Source organism: Panthera uncia, chromosome C2, assembly GCF_023721935.1.
Source record: "Panthera uncia isolate 11264 chromosome C2, Puncia_PCG_1.0, whole genome shotgun sequence".
NCBI classification, from domain to species: Eukaryota; Metazoa; Chordata; class Mammalia; order Carnivora; family Felidae; genus Panthera; species Panthera uncia.
Genome location: NC_064810.1, coordinates 80,433,194 through 80,449,146, shown reverse-complemented (window position 1 = coordinate 80,449,146; position 15,953 = coordinate 80,433,194). Strand labels below are relative to the sequence as shown.

General features: G+C 47.2%; 1 protein-coding gene across 4 annotated transcripts in view; it reads left to right on the top strand.

Moving 5' to 3' along the window:
• The window catches only part of VPS8 (VPS8 subunit of CORVET complex), a 249,831-nt gene extending 235,719 nt beyond the window's left edge, over positions 1-14,112 (top strand). For 3 of the 4 annotated variants that reach the window (XM_049628447.1, XM_049628448.1, XM_049628449.1), the window contains 2 exons: positions 10,473-10,553; positions 13,396-14,112. In XM_049628447.1, the coding sequence (XP_049484404.1) occupies positions 10,473-10,553; positions 13,396-13,545 (231 nt within the window). In that variant the 3' untranslated portion in view covers positions 13,546-14,112. The other variant, XM_049628450.1, reaches the window with a different exon arrangement.
• The last annotated feature ends 1,841 nt before the right edge of the window (positions 14,113-15,953 follow it).

The window sequence follows — 15,953 nt, the reverse complement described above, 5'->3', positions numbered from 1 at the left end:
GACCTATTGAGAGTGTGGTGACATTAGGAAATAAAGATGAGTGAGAGGTGAGGGTTCTGTCTGGAGCAGACTGTGCTGGGGATGGAAATTTTAAGGGTGTTTCCTTTCCTGTTTGCAGGGAGAAAGGAAATGTGGCTTCACTCATATGTATCTCTGAGGCCAGGGTTTCATTGCAGGCAAAATATTAAGGACCTCTAGTTTGAAACAGCTTAGGTTGTAGCAAAAGTCTGACTGAAGCCTGTAACAGAAAGATTTAAAAGCGAGGCCAATAGCAGGCAGGGAGGGGGAGAAGTGAGAAAATAACGATTCTCATTCCACGCGTCCTACTCCACCTCCAGCTCCACCTCTACCAGCACGTTACAAAAATGCCAGAAGTTTCCTGGAATGCAGGAAAGACAAATAATTTGTTCCAGAATCATATCCAGCATCCCACATCTCTGGTAAACTAGGTTTGGCCTGCTTGTGTGCTAGTGTGGGAAGATGCTTAGGAGAAGAAATGTTGGGGTTTTGATTTCATGACCTTAATTATTGTAGAGATTCTGTGACTGCCCTGGCTTCATGTGTGATTTGAAAGCCTTTGTATCCAGGATCCCTAGTATTATGTTATCCCCATTCCTAGGAATCCAGCCTTCAGGGCGACAGTGGATCATGGCGGCTTTCCTATAGTGAAGCTTGATGCTCTAGTTAAGTCTGTGGATTCCTGAAAGTCTTAGGTTGTTTTCCTTCCTTCCAGCTGACGTAATTAACAGCTCTCATTTCTACCCCATGTGAGTCATTGAGCCTCTGACATGTGCTGGCACACTATCTTAGCCCAGTGTCCTTCTGCCCAGGGCTTTCCTCCATCATCGGGACCTCATTTTCCACCAGATGTACTTTAACACTGAGTGTTACAAGGTCATTTCCAGGGCTGTCGCCGTTTATCCCTCTCATGTTTAGCTGCAGTTTAATTTTCAGCTTTTGTCACTATATTACATGGGAAGAAAGAAATGTGCTCTGGCAGATAGCGTCAAATGTGTTTTTCTTTCTCTTCCAATTGGAAAATCACTCATAATCAGTCCTCTGCTGGGGGGTTAGATGGTCTGGGAACACTGGGAAGGGTGCTTTGTGTTTATAGATTTGCCATACTGGGATCGAATTCAAATATGCTTGCTCCCACTTTGATTTTGTGCATGACAGTGATTTGGCAAATCACATTCTCTGTACAGCATCTTAGACTAAATCTGTTATTCCTCTTCAAGGCTGTCTTGGGTCTTTGTGACAGTGTCTCTAATGCCTGTAGTTGGTTTCCCTAGTTTGTATATAATTGTGCAGTAAAAGCCACGAGTAATTTCAAGAAGAATGTGTATTCTGCTGCTTTAGAATGAAATATTCTAAATGTATCTGTTAAGTCCATCTGGTCCAGTGTGTCATTCAAAGCCTAGATTCCTTGTTGGTTTTCTGCTTAGATGATCTGTCCATTGCTATAAGTGGGGTATTAAAGTCTCCTGTTATCGTATTATTATCAGTAAGTTTCTTTATGTTTGTTACTAATTGATTTATATATTTGGGTGCTCCTAAGTTGGCATAGATATTTACAATTGTTAGATCTTCTTGATGGATAGACCCCTTAATTATGATGTAACGCCCTTCTTCATCTCTTGTTACAGTCTTTATTTTCAAATCTGGTTGTCTGATATAAGTATAGTTACTCCGGCTCTCTTTTGCTGTCCCTTGGCATGATAGATGGCTCTCCATCCCTTCACTTTGAATCTGCAGGTGTTTTTAGGTCTAAAATGAGTCTCTTGTCGGCAGCATCTAGATGGATCTTGGGGTTTTTTGTTTTTGTTTTATTCTGATACCCTATGTCTTTTGATTGAAGCATTTAGTCCATTTCCATGATCGAAAGATATGAATTTAGTGCCATCGTGTTGGAGTTGGTGTTTCTGGTGATGTCCTCTGGTCCCTTGTAGTCTTTGCTGCTTTGGTCTTATTTTTTTTTTTTTTTCCTCCACTCAGAGTCCCCCTTAAAATTACTTGCAGGTCTGGTTTAGTTGTCACGAACTCCTTTCGTTTTGTCTGGGAAACTCTTTATCTCTCCTGTTCCGAATGACAGCCTTGCTGGATAAGAATTCTTGGCTGCATATTTTTCCCCATTCAGCACATTGAATATTTCCTGCCACTCTTCCTGGCCTGCCAAGTTTCAGTGGACAGGTGTGCTGCTGACCTTACGTGTCTACCCGTGTAGGTTCAGGACCTTCTGTCCCTAGCTGCTTTCAGAATTCTCTCCTTATCTTTGTGTTTTGCTATGATATGTCATGGTGCTGGCCTGTTTTTGTTGATTTTGAGGGGGGTCTCTGTGCCCAGTTTCCTTCTCCAGATTAGGGAAGTTCTCAGCTATGATTTGTTCAAATAAAACTTCTGCCCCTTTTACTTGCTCTTCTTCAGGACTCCTTTGATAACAGATACGGTTTCATTTCATGGAATCACTTAGTTGCTCTAAGTCTCTCCTCGTGCTCTAGTTATTTCTCTTCGCTCTTTTTTTTCAGCTTTCTTATTTTCCATAATTTTATCTTCTGTTTCACCTATTCTCTCCTCTGCTTCCTCCTCATTCTCACTGTATCCAGTTTATTTTGCATCTCAGTTATAGCATTTTTTGTTTCATCCTGACTAGTTCTTAGGCCTTTCGTCTCTTGCAGCAAGGGTCTCTCTGGTGTCTTTTATGCTGTTTTCAAACCTAGCCACTTGTCTCATGACTGTTGTTCTAAATCCTTGTTCAGATATATTGCTTACATCTGTTTTGAGTGCGTCCCTGGCTGTGATTTCTTCTTGACCTTTCTTTTGGGGGAGAATTCCTCCGTCTTGTCATTTTTTTCTATCTTGTGTGTGTTTTAAAAGCTTGCCTGTTTCCTGCACCTGAGCGTACTGCTGTATCAAAAAGGGGTCGTACACTGCCCGGGGTCTGCCTGGCACTTCAGGAAGTGTTTCTGGTGTATGTTGTGTGCACTCTGCTGTTGGGTTTTGGCTGCCCTTTCCCACTGCTCAGTCCTCTGCAGACCTCCTCCTTGCCATGAAGAGTGTTTGGACCTTTTACTAGGTGTGCTTTGATTTGTTTGTTAAAACAATCCTGGAAAAAAGCAGGGGAGCCAGATCCCAAAAAAGGAGAAAAGGGAAGAGAACAAAAACAAAACAGAATCAAAAACCATAAGGCTGATTCCAAAGACAAAGACAAGGAAAAAAAAGAAAAGAAAAAAGAAAAAGGAAAAAAAGCCTGATCCAAAAAAAAAAAAAAAAAAAGAAAAGGAATTGAAAAAAACAAACAAGAAACTCTGAGCTTGATTCCAAAAGAAAAGAAGAAGGAAGAACAAAAGAAAAAAGAACTGTCAGTGTCATTTTGAGGCACGATTTTCAGTGCACTTAGGGCATAGGGAATGCTGCCCATGCTGGTCTTTGGAGGAGAGGTCCCCTGTGCTGGCTCAGAGTCCTTCTTGCCCCAGTAAATGAACAGTTGTCAGGCACGGGTTGGGGGGAGGGTGTTTGGTGTAAGTAGGTCCCACCTTCACTGGGGCCACTGTGGTGTTCTCTGAGGTCCCACCATGTTGGTATTGGGGGAAAATGGCACCACCCCAGTCTCTCATCCTGGACCGACCAAGGATCTCAACCCCTGCTGTCAGGCCCCCCTCACAGAGTAGCAAGGGCACTTAGCTTGCCCTGTGCCACAGATCTCCTGTGTTTTTTCTTTGACGTGTGGCTGGGATTCAAAACCCAGCCTTAAAGGAGCCGGCACCACATGGATCCTCCCCCATCCTCCAGAGTAGAGGCTTTCCCCCCTACTGATGAAAGGCCTTTGGCTGGCACCTACAGGGTCTTTTATCCTAGGGGAGACAAAAACCCTCTTCCAAAAGTACTCTAGGAAGGGGAATGTTTTTTCCCAGTGTGCCCCAGAGAGCTCTACACCACCCTATGCTATGCTCTCTAGGCCAGCTCCCTCCTGCCCAGGAGCACATGCCAAGGCTCCATTCTGGAAAAAGTCATGCACTTCCAAAACCTTGGATTTTGAGCTCCAAACGCTGTTTGCAAAAAAGATCCGGGACACTCAGTACTTCTCGCTGCCCAGTCTGTGGTTCAGAGAGGTTTTCCTCCTGTGTGAATCCAATGCTGCACTTTCTCAACCCTTTTCTTTTTTCTTTCCCTTTTGTCTCTCCACGGAAGAGTTCCCTCCGCTCTGTGGCAACGCTGTTTTTTCTCCCCCATTCGTATCCACACACCGTGCACCTGCCACCTGTCTCCCTCCAACCGTAGAGATCCTTCTGCCACTCTGCAGATCAGTTTCCTGGGTGTTCAAGTGGTCTGACCTCAAAACAGCTCTGTTTGAAGGACAAGGAAAGCCCAGGGTCCCCGTGTTTCTCCACCATCTTAACTCCTCCTTTGCCATGAGTAATTTCAGTAAATGTTACTTACTTACTTACTTACTTACTTACTTACTTGAAACCTTTGTGCCCTAAATGCTTATTATCTCATGGTAATCTCTCCCTGGTGGTAGAGAGTGGCCCCTGGTGACCTTGCCTCTTGATCAGAATATAGACCCGGGGGGAGTGCCATGACCTGCTCAAGTTATGTAAGGGGCTGTGACAGAATTAGAGCTCAGGGCTCCTGAGTCCCAGCCCATTGTTCTTTCCCCCAGGCTCTTCTCCTGGGCGTATAGATGACACAGTTGCAGTAATCACTGCCGTTTATTGAACATCAAATAGGCACCAGGCCCACATGTTACCTCCGGTCCTCCAACAGTTCTGCAATGTAGAGTTTACAGATAATGACAGAGACTGAGAAAAGCTAAATAAGTTGGCCAGAGGCCCTCGGCTAGTTGTTGCAGAATCCTGATGGAGCCCAGGTCTGCCAGAGTCGGTGCCTGTGTTCCTGCTGCACTGCAGAGGGCTTGAGAAAGCTCCTGTGAGCATGTGACCGAGAGAAATGCTTGCTTGCCCTTCCTGTCCCTTCCTGCATCTCACCCGCAGGCAATTATTTCACACGTGCTCTGTGCCAAATCCAGTGCGGGTGCCGGTAGGCAGGAGAAGACAGAGGCCCCGTCCTTGGGGAGCTCTCCTTTTTGTAAAGCTTTCCCCCCACTCCCTCTCTTTGACACCCCTTCCTTTGCCACCTTTGCCACTTTGGACTGCACCGCGCTCTATGTCTGCTTTCTTTCCCTTTCATTGGCCACATTAGGAGGAGGTGTGCACGACCAGACTCCCGTGTTAGACTGACTCTGGGTGTGGTGGTGCATGCAGGGCCCTTGTGTGCCTCGTCTAATAAATAACCCCAAATGAGAACTTACAGCTCCCTGGGCATTTCCCAAGTGCTGTATGCATCACTTCCCAATCCCAGCCACCTTCTGTGGCACAGCTATTAGCTTATCCCACATTACAAAAGAAAAACGAAAAAACCAACCAGCTCAGAACAGGTAACCTGCCTACGAGTGTAGTCTGGTGGCTGGCGATGTCAGGTTTGGGCTTAGGCAGATGGCTTCAGTGTGTAGGCTCTTAACCACCAGCCACACATGGGGAGCAGGCCTGGTCTCCCCTCCACAGGCCACAGTCACACCAAGTGGAAGGTCTGCCCTTGAAAGTACTAAGGCAACAACAGAAAGAGGCTTTTAACTACAAGTCCCCACTTGCTTGGTAAATTTTCCTACCTCTTAAAAGGGTTGATACCTATATTTTTGATATTTTAAAAATAATCCTTGCTCCAAAAGCGAATTAAATAAAATGAAATTGACGTCTTCTCTGAGATATAGGGCAGATATGCCAGAAATCACAAAAAGTCTTTACAGGTCCCGAGTTCTTGAAACAGGAAGACGAGGGTCAGTGATTTCACACTGGACCAGGAGAGCCAAGCGACTGTGGGTTCAGACACCTAAAGTGGACAGTTCCAAATAGACCAGGGTATGTGGTTGTTCAGCAGTGGTTTCTTGAGCATTTGCTGGATATGGAGCATGGGGGACAGAAGAGTGACCAAGACACCGCGCTGGTGTTCAGGTAGCTCACGGTCTAACAGAATCACACCACAGTGAGTGTGACGTAACGGTTCTGCAGGGTTCACGCGGAAGCTGATCGGTCGACACGACTGGGGCGCATGGAGGAGGCGTTCCGGAGAGCGTGCTGACCTGACACTTCCATGTCTCATGTGCAAGGGTGTAATCTGGGCCCAAAAATGTTGCAATAGCAGGGACATCCTGTTGGTTTATGTAGACGATGTGAGAGCATGTTGCAAACGAGGCCTGCCCTGGCGAATAAGCAGAGCTTGAGAGGCTGCTGAGGCACAATAACAACCATATATTATTTTATCAGCAGTGGAGAAGGTGAAATCTTTTTGCAGGGTTTTCATGCCCCACAGATGCTGGGACGTTAGGCTCTTCTTGTTCATCTTTGTGCCTCAGGCCTGATAATAGCAGGGACTCCAGAGATACTTGTTAAACCGTAGAAATGGGTCTTCCGCTCACGAGGCCTGGAGGTGATAGGGCAGAAGCCTGCATAGCCAGGGCACAAATCAGCTAAACGGGCCTTCAGCGCACAAGCTGCCATCCCAGAGGCCCTGTCCCTCTTCTCATCGTCTCCCCATCCCACTCTTCAAGCCTGCACCAGGAAAAAGAGTACAGAAATGCTTGCCTCAGTGATTGACTAGTCATTTCCTGAATGCTTCCTTTTTAAAAATACTGTCTTATTCTAGGAAGGCCTTTAAATCAGGTGAACGTCTACTAGGTCCCAGGCACGTCTACAACCAGCTCTCCCATTTTGCCTCAAATGACTTGCCTTCACTTTACCGCAGTGACAGCGTTATGGCCCAGGCAAGAACAGGGCGTCTCCAACCTGCAGTGACTTTGCTTCCAGGGGGTTCCGGGGAAGCCCCAGCAGTCACTCCTTAGTTCAGTCTCTGGTTGTCCAGGATGATGGCTTGCATTGTAAGATAGAACCTGTAATCCTCAGTTATTTCACACCCGTGGAACAACTGCATTTTTCAGTTTCTGAAAGATGCCATTGTTGGAAACTCCTTCTTTTGGTATTTCCAAGGAGTTTAAGGGCCTCGAGGAGAAGGCCCTGACAAGCCACCACTGCACACTGATCTGGGCATGTCATATTGTTGGAAATTCTGAGTGTTTATGTGTTCTCCTAGCAAAGGAGAACTCGAGTTTTGTTTTTGTTTTCAAAATCATGGTTATTTTATTGAAGCGTTTCACCATTTGGAGTTCTAAGGCTAAAATAGGACTGGAGTGCCTGGGTGGCTGAGTCAGTTAAGCATGTGGACTCTTGGTTTCAGATCAGGTGACCCTCTGCATTGAGCTAACCTACCAGAGCAGTGCCCGCTTGGGATTCTCTGCCCCTTCCCCGCCCCCCCACCCTTTCTCAAAAGAACCTGAACTAGGACTTAATGTAGAATAAAGGAGGTTAAGGCATTCACAGATGTCAGAGGGAAAACCAGTCCTTGGTTTCCCAAGATTTCCCATGGACGAAAGGCTGTGCAAACACTCCATGAGAACAGAGAAATGGCTGTGGGGGGAGCCAGTGTGCAGGAGGGATGGCAGGGCTGGAGGCCGCAGCTCAGGTCCACAACAGCAGGCTGGGAAGAAGTCAGTACATTCACCAAAAACCACTTGCTTTCCAGGCTCTAGGATGCTGAGGATTTCCTCAGACAAGGGGAGAACTAGGGTTAATAAGGTAAAGGCCCTGTTTATGGACCCTTAATTGGTTCTGAAATTTTTATTCATATTAGGCAAGTCTCCTAGCCTTCTCTTCCTCAGTTTACACAGTCGTGAGCACTTATTTAGTAAAATAGGTGTAGGGCTTGCAGTTCCATAAGATTCAAAATAAAGCATGTGGCAGGAACATCCTTATTAAATAATTTTCTTATAATATCCAAGGGTTGGTAAGGTGCGTGTGTGAACTTAGTAAGTGTTGAAAACCAACATCCCTAGTCTGAGTGCATTAGAAAAAAAGAAATGCTAATTGAGTGGTTGATTTGGTACAGTTGAATCAACGGGGGGCAAAATACTCGTAACCCGAGAGCCTCCTGTTACCACAGGACTCAGGACGGGATGTCTCTGGCTGCCCTGAACTGTTTTTGGAGTACAGATTAGCACCTGGGCCCAGAAGTGCAGACTGACACTAGCTAGACTAGCTAGCAGTCTCAGCACTCCGGGGGGTGGGGGGGGTGGGGGGAGGAGATATGCTAGAAACCCAGAATCGCAGACCCCACCCCAAACCTGCTAACCAGACCTCTCAGTGATTATTATGCATCTTAAAATCTGAGAGGTACTGGCTCATAACACATGAGCTGGACCATCATTTTTGACTTTTGCACTTTCTGCCTCGGTGAGCAAACTCCCAGAGGCTGGAGCCATTTATTCTGTGCCTGGAATAGACTCTTCTGCCACATAGTATTTCCTGGGGGGCAGCGGGGGTGGTGAAAGCATGATTCTGTTTTTAGCAGTGGCATTTTCTACTTATGACTTGACCCGGCCTTCACTTTCCGGCCTCAATGATTTGAGTTGGTTCCAAAATACATCCATAAATGAAGTAAATAAATGAGGAAATTAGATTTAAAAAAAAAAAAAAAAAACTATGTGATTGAAGAATAATATAAAACTGGGTTGTAATTGCATACATAAATGTGTGCCACCAAGTCCTCAGCAGTTGCTAGTCTATGCAGCTAACTCTTTAGCCCTGCGTTCCCTAGTGATAAAAGCAGAAAAGAAAATACAATTATTAGCAAGTCTGGGTCCAGTACAGCTCTCCTCAGTGCAGAGTCTGATGGGACTTTTTTCAGTGGATCGCTGTAAGTGGCCTGTACCATCCACACTTTTGTAGCAAGTACAATAGTACATTTCATGAGTTTTTTTTCTTACAATATCCCTTCAAGGCAAAGGACTGTTTTATAAAAATACTTCTATAAGGGGAGACCTTTTCTGGCTCTTGCCGCTTGATCATATGCAAACTTGACATTTTAATCTTCTTTTTAATTAACTTGCCTTGCCCCTCACCATCACCCCCACCTCCCAACACCCTCCTCAGTCTACTGCTGACTTGTTTCTGGGTGGGCCTTCCTAGTTAAACCTTATTACAGAATAACCAGGGAATAAGCACAGGTGAAATGGGGGTGGCTGGTCCCTTGTCATATGGACTGTGGCAGTGGCAAGCCCACAGCTGAGGTTTTGAATGGCTAATAAAAGGCACGTATCACCCTTGTCCTTAACCCACCCTGCTCCCCAGTTTATGCCAGTAATACTAAAGGGATTCAGGAAACCAGGTGGCAAAACCATGTTTTTCGTTGTTAAGTGTCTCAAAGATAATTACATTTTTTTCTTGTTTTGCTTTGTTGGAGCTAGGTGTATAGTCTTTCTTAGACTTACAGATCGTCTTTAGCTTGGATCTCCCCTGCGTATTTTACCTAGTGTTTGTCAGAAGTGTAACACTCCACACACTTTATCTCCAAAAATACGATATTTTTCCTACAAGAGCATCCGACTATTGATACCAACTCAGGTCATAATCTGACTGTCATGAGATGGAGCTCTGTGTCAGGCTCTGTGCTCGGTGCTAAGCCTGCTTGGGATTGTTTCTCTCCCTCTCTCTCTACCTCTCCCCCACTTGAAGGTACGCTTTCTCTCTCTCATTTTTTTTTTCTGTTTGTTTATTTTTGAGAGAGAGAAAGAGCACAAGCAGGCAAAGCGCAGAGAGAGATTGGAGACGCTGAACCTGAAGCAGGCTCCAGGCTCTGAGCTGTCAGCACAGAGCCCTATGTGGGGGCTCGAACCCACAAACCATGAGATCATGACCTGAACCAAAGTCGGTTGCTTAACCAACTGAGCCACCCAGGTACCCCTTTAAAAATAAATAAAAAGTGTCAAGGCAAGTTTAAACGTTCTCATTAGAGAATGATCTCTCCATGTGTGCAGACTCAGAGACATGGAACAGAATGAAAAACAGAGCCTCCATGGGTCCACTGTTTTCTTTCAGGCTGTTTTGGATCATACCGCCCCTCCCAGGATTTCCACTGAGCCACCTTGTCCTCAGCCATCCCCACACCACTGACAGCATCACAAGAACTAAGTGTTACTTTGGGGCCACAACTGTGGGATTCCAGAAGCGCATGAGGTGTGAGCCTCCTCACTGACAGCTGCTCTCTGGACCGAAAACGAGATCCTTTTCACCCAGATAGGGGCTGAAGCAGTAACATAGTTCCACCCTAGGCCGGCATGAGTGATTTCAAGGGTACTCTTGCTTCCATTCTCTCTGAGCTCTTAGTACGTTTCCCCCCCAAAGATAGTAAAAATATTGAGGAGGAAAAGATGCGCCCAATTCTAATCAATGTTCAGTAAAATCTGTTTGCTGGTGGCGTGGGTTTCCTCTGAAAAAGCACAAAGGAAGACCGTATTCTGTTTCAGCATTGGCCACGTGCAGAGGCCGCCCATGGGTTTTGTTTACCTTATCTTTTCTAATTTACAGGCAGCCTCAGAACCTGTTCTGGACCCACAGCAAATCCAAGCGTTTGATCAACTTTGCCGTCTCTACCGAGGAAGTTCCCGGGTAATGTTTATGTAGTGGTTTAGACTTGTATTTCCCTATTTATAGATACTGTTTGGGAAATGCAGTGTCCTCAGGTCCTGCCGCTGCCTCTTCAGTTTGGAACCCTGGTTAAGGCCATGTGGAGCCCCAGCCCCAGGGAGCATTCTGGATTTAGCAGAGGATACAGAGGCAGTGGGAACTGCAGTGGAGACTAGGAAGATTGGTCTTCATTCCAAAGGCCCTGGGCTCAAACTCTGAGTACCTGTCTAGAACTGTAGAAGAGAACAGACTGGAAGAGCTGCTAGCAGTCATGCCCCAGCGTCTGTCTGGGTGCCCCACAGGCCCGTCCCAGGTGTGCTCAGTAACTTTCTCAGCCTGTCCTTCCTTGCCTACTGCCTATCTCCAGGTGGCCTGTCCAGTCACCCAGAGCAGAAACCCCACAACAGCCCTTTCCCCCAGAGATCGGGTAGGCATCTTTTTTTTTCCTCCTCTGTATTTCTTCCCTTCCCCTCCCCTCCAAACTGTCACTCACAGAGGCCGCTGCAGACCTTCTGTCCTTGCTCCATGCCTCTGTCTGGGTGCTCACTCCAGACCCCAATGTCTTGTTACCCTCTTGTTTAAACACTTTCCTGGACCTCTGTAACCTGAAGGTGGAGTCCAGATTACCACCTTCTCCATTCCCCAAGTCATACCTAAATTCCTGTTCGGCCAGATTTGTTCTCTGAGCTTATCCTGAGCTTGCACAGACTGTGTGTCTTTTAGGCCTGGACTCCCTTCTCCCACCCTGTTCTTATGCAGATGCCTGGTGGGTGGCTTGGTAGCCCAGAGGAAAACTTGTGTTCCTTCTTTGAGAGTTGGTTTTTATCCCAGGGGACTTCTCCAGGGGTCTCCTGAATGTGGTCCAGCAGCTTTATTGAACTGGCATCACCTGTGTCCCTTCTCAGCCTCAGCCAAGCTCTGCCCCAGGAGTTGGTTTTCTGGGCCTTCTCAGCAAGATCCACGGCTTCAAACTGTTGAGCCATTTTTCAGGACTCCTTGATTCCAGATCACAAAGTTACAGAAGTAGAACACAGAAATGTCTTCTCTTAGGAAATAGAAAATATCTTTGTGGTTGATCTTTCTACCTCACAGTGTCTGAATGTGAAAGAACTTTGAGTTTATGTAACATCTGTCGCCCGTTCTGTTCCCAGCACTGTACAGAATTGTTCTTGCGGAGAACTTCACAGGCCGATGGGCAGCTGAGAGGGTTGTAGAGGATAAGAAGTGGCACGAGATGGGGCTCGAGCAGAGCAAGGGACATCTCTCTGCAACCTGCTTGACCAGCAGTGCATACACTTGAGCAAGTGTACCTCCTGTGTGTCCTTAGCTGAGTGACTTGGAGCTTCTGAGCCAGTGCTGTGAATTGGGCCCCACACGTGTCACTGGATTGCTTTAGATGAATTGGCACTTTGAACTTAGAGGTCCTTTGGGTGTCTCTCCAGTTACCATAATCCTGGTAGTAAGTTTTCAACAAAAGTGACAAAGGAGACAGGCGAGCCTTGTGCCATTAGTGCTTGGATGGAGAGAGAACCCCTTGCCAGGATCAGAGAACAGCTGCTGGGTCAGCCAGAAGACCGGGTTCCTGGCAGGGTAGGTGAGTAGGGAGCAGGTGATAGACAAGTTACCTCTAGGGAAGGCACAACTGTCAGTGGCTCAGCTGAGCAGAACTTGCCACATGGACCTGAGTTTGAATCCCACACTACCTTTTGCCACTCACCACAGAGTAACTTGGGGCAAGTGAATTAAACTCTTGGGGCTCTGGGTTTTTTACCCAGAGGGTTGTGGAAGATTAGAAATAGTACACATGTGGGGGCGCCTAGGTGGCTCAGTTGGTTAATTCTTCATTCTTGCTCAGGTCATGATCTCATGGTTTGTGGGATCGAGCCCCATGTTGGGCTCTGCCCTGACTGTGCAGAGCCTGCTCGGGAGTCTTTCTCTTCCCCTCCACCACTCACGCACATGCTCGTTGTCTCTCAAAATACCATATTTTTTAATGTTTATATAAGTTTTTAAAAAACAGTACATATGTAAAGGACCTGGCACAGTGCCTGGCACCTAGAAGGCACTCATTACAGTTACCTTGGACTATCAGAAGTACCTGTGGACTTTGGGTCCAGAGCCTGACAGACTTTGATGGTTCACTCCTCACAGCTGCCCTGTCCAGGTGAAGGACTTTGGGTGTAAAATTTGTCTCTTCTGTGACCATGAGGGCCAGGCTCTCTGCTCCCTACTTTTGCAGAAAGCCTTTGAGGTAAAAGGGATGGCCCTCAGAGTGACAGTCTGGCTTCCCAGTGGGTTGGTATTAACCTTACCTAATCTTTCGGAACAGAGCCACTAACAGAGGGTTTTGCTGGTGTCATTGGTGGAAGCAGGACTCTAAGAGGACAGGTAGAGTCCCTGAATTTAAAGTGGCAGCTGGACTCTCCTTTGGTTGCAAAGGAGAGGTCAGAGGCAGAGTGTGGAACAAGCTCTGCTGAGAACCTCAGCTCAGGGCGTGTGTGCGGAGGGGGCGGCAGGGTCCTGTGCTAGCCAGGGTGGGAGTGCTCAGACCAAGGGAGGTTCGGAATGAGACGTCCCCAGTGCAGTCTCATCATTATTAAAGGAGGAAATATGGGCCCTGAAAGTGAAATGAACTTGCCCGAAGTCACATTACTTGTTTGTGAGATGCAACCCTGGGGTCTATACCCTGCAGCACAGTGCTGTCCCTTGTGTATTCGAGGCCAAGGAACTGAGGACCCTCCACTCTGTTCCACACCCCCTGCCAAACCCACCCACGTTGTCTTCCCCTACTCACCTTGGTTGATGTGTGTCCCCTCCTTTGCAGCTGGCCCTCCTTACAGAACTCTCCCAGAATCGCAGCAGCGACAGCTACAGGCCGTTCAGTGGCTCCCAGAGTGGCCCTGCTTTCAACAGCATCTTCCAGAATGAGAACTTCCAGCTGCAGCTCATTCCCCCACCTGTGACTGAGGACTGAGGCCTGGCACTGAAGACCAGAGACCATCCTAATGCAGCCAGGGAGGGACCCCCTCTCTAACTGGCTTGGCCCCTCCGTCTGCCCCCTTCTGAGCAGAGGTTCCGAGGGGGACATCTATGCCTGGGCCTTTCTTCCTGCCCCTCATTCCCCAGGGAGACTCCCTGTCTCTTCCAAGATGTTGCTGCAGCATCAGGTCACCAGACCAGTTGATTTTGTTTTGTTAAGCAAAGGAATGTCCCATACTTTTGTCCAGCTTTTTAAGAAAGTACGTTTTGCCAGTTGGGACGTTTTCCAGTTTCCCTGAAGCTTAGAGAATAGGTGGGACTCAGGCAGATGGCATTCAGGAGTCTGTCCTGCCTCATCCCCTCTAGCTGCTGGGTAACCTGGAAGGACTTCAACTTCTGCTGCTGTTGGGAAAAGAGAACAGGGGTTGCAAGGCCACAGGATAATTGGAACCTGCACTGTGGGGGGAGGTGGGGGCATCTCCCTTTTGATGCGTATATGGCAAAACCCATTTGAGTGTAAGATTTGCCCTCTCTGACAATAAATGCCTCTGTGTTTAAGTTCTGCAGGCCTTCTGGCTGGCTGTCTAGCTCTCAGTCTAAGTCACGAAGGACATTCAGAACCCTTGTTGCCACAATTGGTTTTATTAATCCAAAGTCAGGGACCCTGATTGTGGCAACCCTGCCTTTATTCACATGATCAGCTCCATCACAGGCTCCATTCAGAGTGGCCCAGCCACCCAAGTGCTCCTATGGCAGCGAGTAGGTGAGCCAGAGCAGTATTTTTCCATTCCTTGGCCCTGGGACTCTGGACATCCTTGAACCAACAGCCACAGGAGGTCACAACTGCAGAGACCAGGTTTCCACCTCACAGGTCGAGGTGCTCCTTTCATCTGTTCACTCAGGGATCAACACTGGCTTACACTAACCAAGCCCACAGGAAATAGATACATAAACTAGAAGCAAATATGTTGACTTTGAATAGAAAATCGATCCTGCCATGTGCTGTGATCCTGAGCAGATCACTTCTCTAAGCTTCGACTTTAACAAAGCCATTGTGAAGACTGAGACAATCCATGTTAACATTTAGCACTGTGTGGGCACATGGCAGATGCCCCCAAAATGTGAGTTTAGCTTTCATTATGGAACTCCTCCCAAGACCTGGCTGCACAGGCAGCTAGCTGCCTCGTGATGGGGATGTGAAAGGAGGTCAAATTGGGGGAGGTGGTTGAGCATTAAGTGATCACCAATTGGATGCTGGTTACAGTTACAGGACATAGTCTCAACCCTATTTTACAGATAAAAAAGCTGAGACCCACACGATAAACAATCGTTATTACAAGGCAACACACTCAAGAAATGGCAGAACAGAGTTGGTCTCAAGATGGCAGTGTAACAAGACCCTGAATTCACCTCCTTCCACAGACCAACAAATCTACAACTACATATGGAATAATGCCCTCTGAAAGGAACCTGAAAATTGGATGACCAAAGCCTCCACGACAAAGGCTGAAAGGGTAACATCAGGATGGGAAGGAGGAGACACAGAGATGGGGACTTGCCAGGGGGGAAAACACATCAGCCATGGGGAAGCACAACTAGGAGGGATCTCAAAGGTATGGAACTTTTCCCTGAGGAGTGATGGATTTGAGCTCTACATCAGGCACCCCAAACCTTAGATCCTCCACAGGAGAGATGAGCTCCCAAAACACCAGGTTTTGAAAACTCAATGAGGATTATGTTCAGGAAAACTATAAAACTGTAGAGAATGGAAAACCCACTCTTAAAGGGCTGAGTTGCAGACTCATTGTACCCAGAGACCAGTGCAAAAACACCATTTTAAAAAGCAGACCATAAGTAAAGGAGATCCATTTACTAACCTTAAAGCATCTGTCACAGCAGCGGGAAACAGCAGAAACTCCCCCTGGGGACGGAGACACTGGTATGAGCCACTTCTGCAACCTCAGTCTACCTCAATAATACCAGTACTCGTGGGCCATCTTGGAATTCTCCCTCTAATCTGCTAGCCCCAGAAAGGGTATACTCCACTGACAGCCCCACCCAACACACCTCAGTAGTCCTGGATACACCCCACAGATGGGCCAGGGGCCAGCCCTGCCTACCAATGCACCACAGTCACAGCCCACCACAATAGAAGGGAGCACACAGCTCACATAGAGGACACCCTTAGGCACCTGGCCTGGTGACAAAAGGAGATTGCCCTTCTGGGCCCCACAGGACATCTCCTACATAAGGCCACTCCTTCAAGACTGAGAGAGGTCACTGACCTACCTATAAATAGAAACACAGACAAAATGAGGGGGACAGAAGAATATCTCCAAACAAAAGAACAAGACAAAACCTCAGGAAAAAAGGGAAACAGAGATACACAAACTACTTCATAAA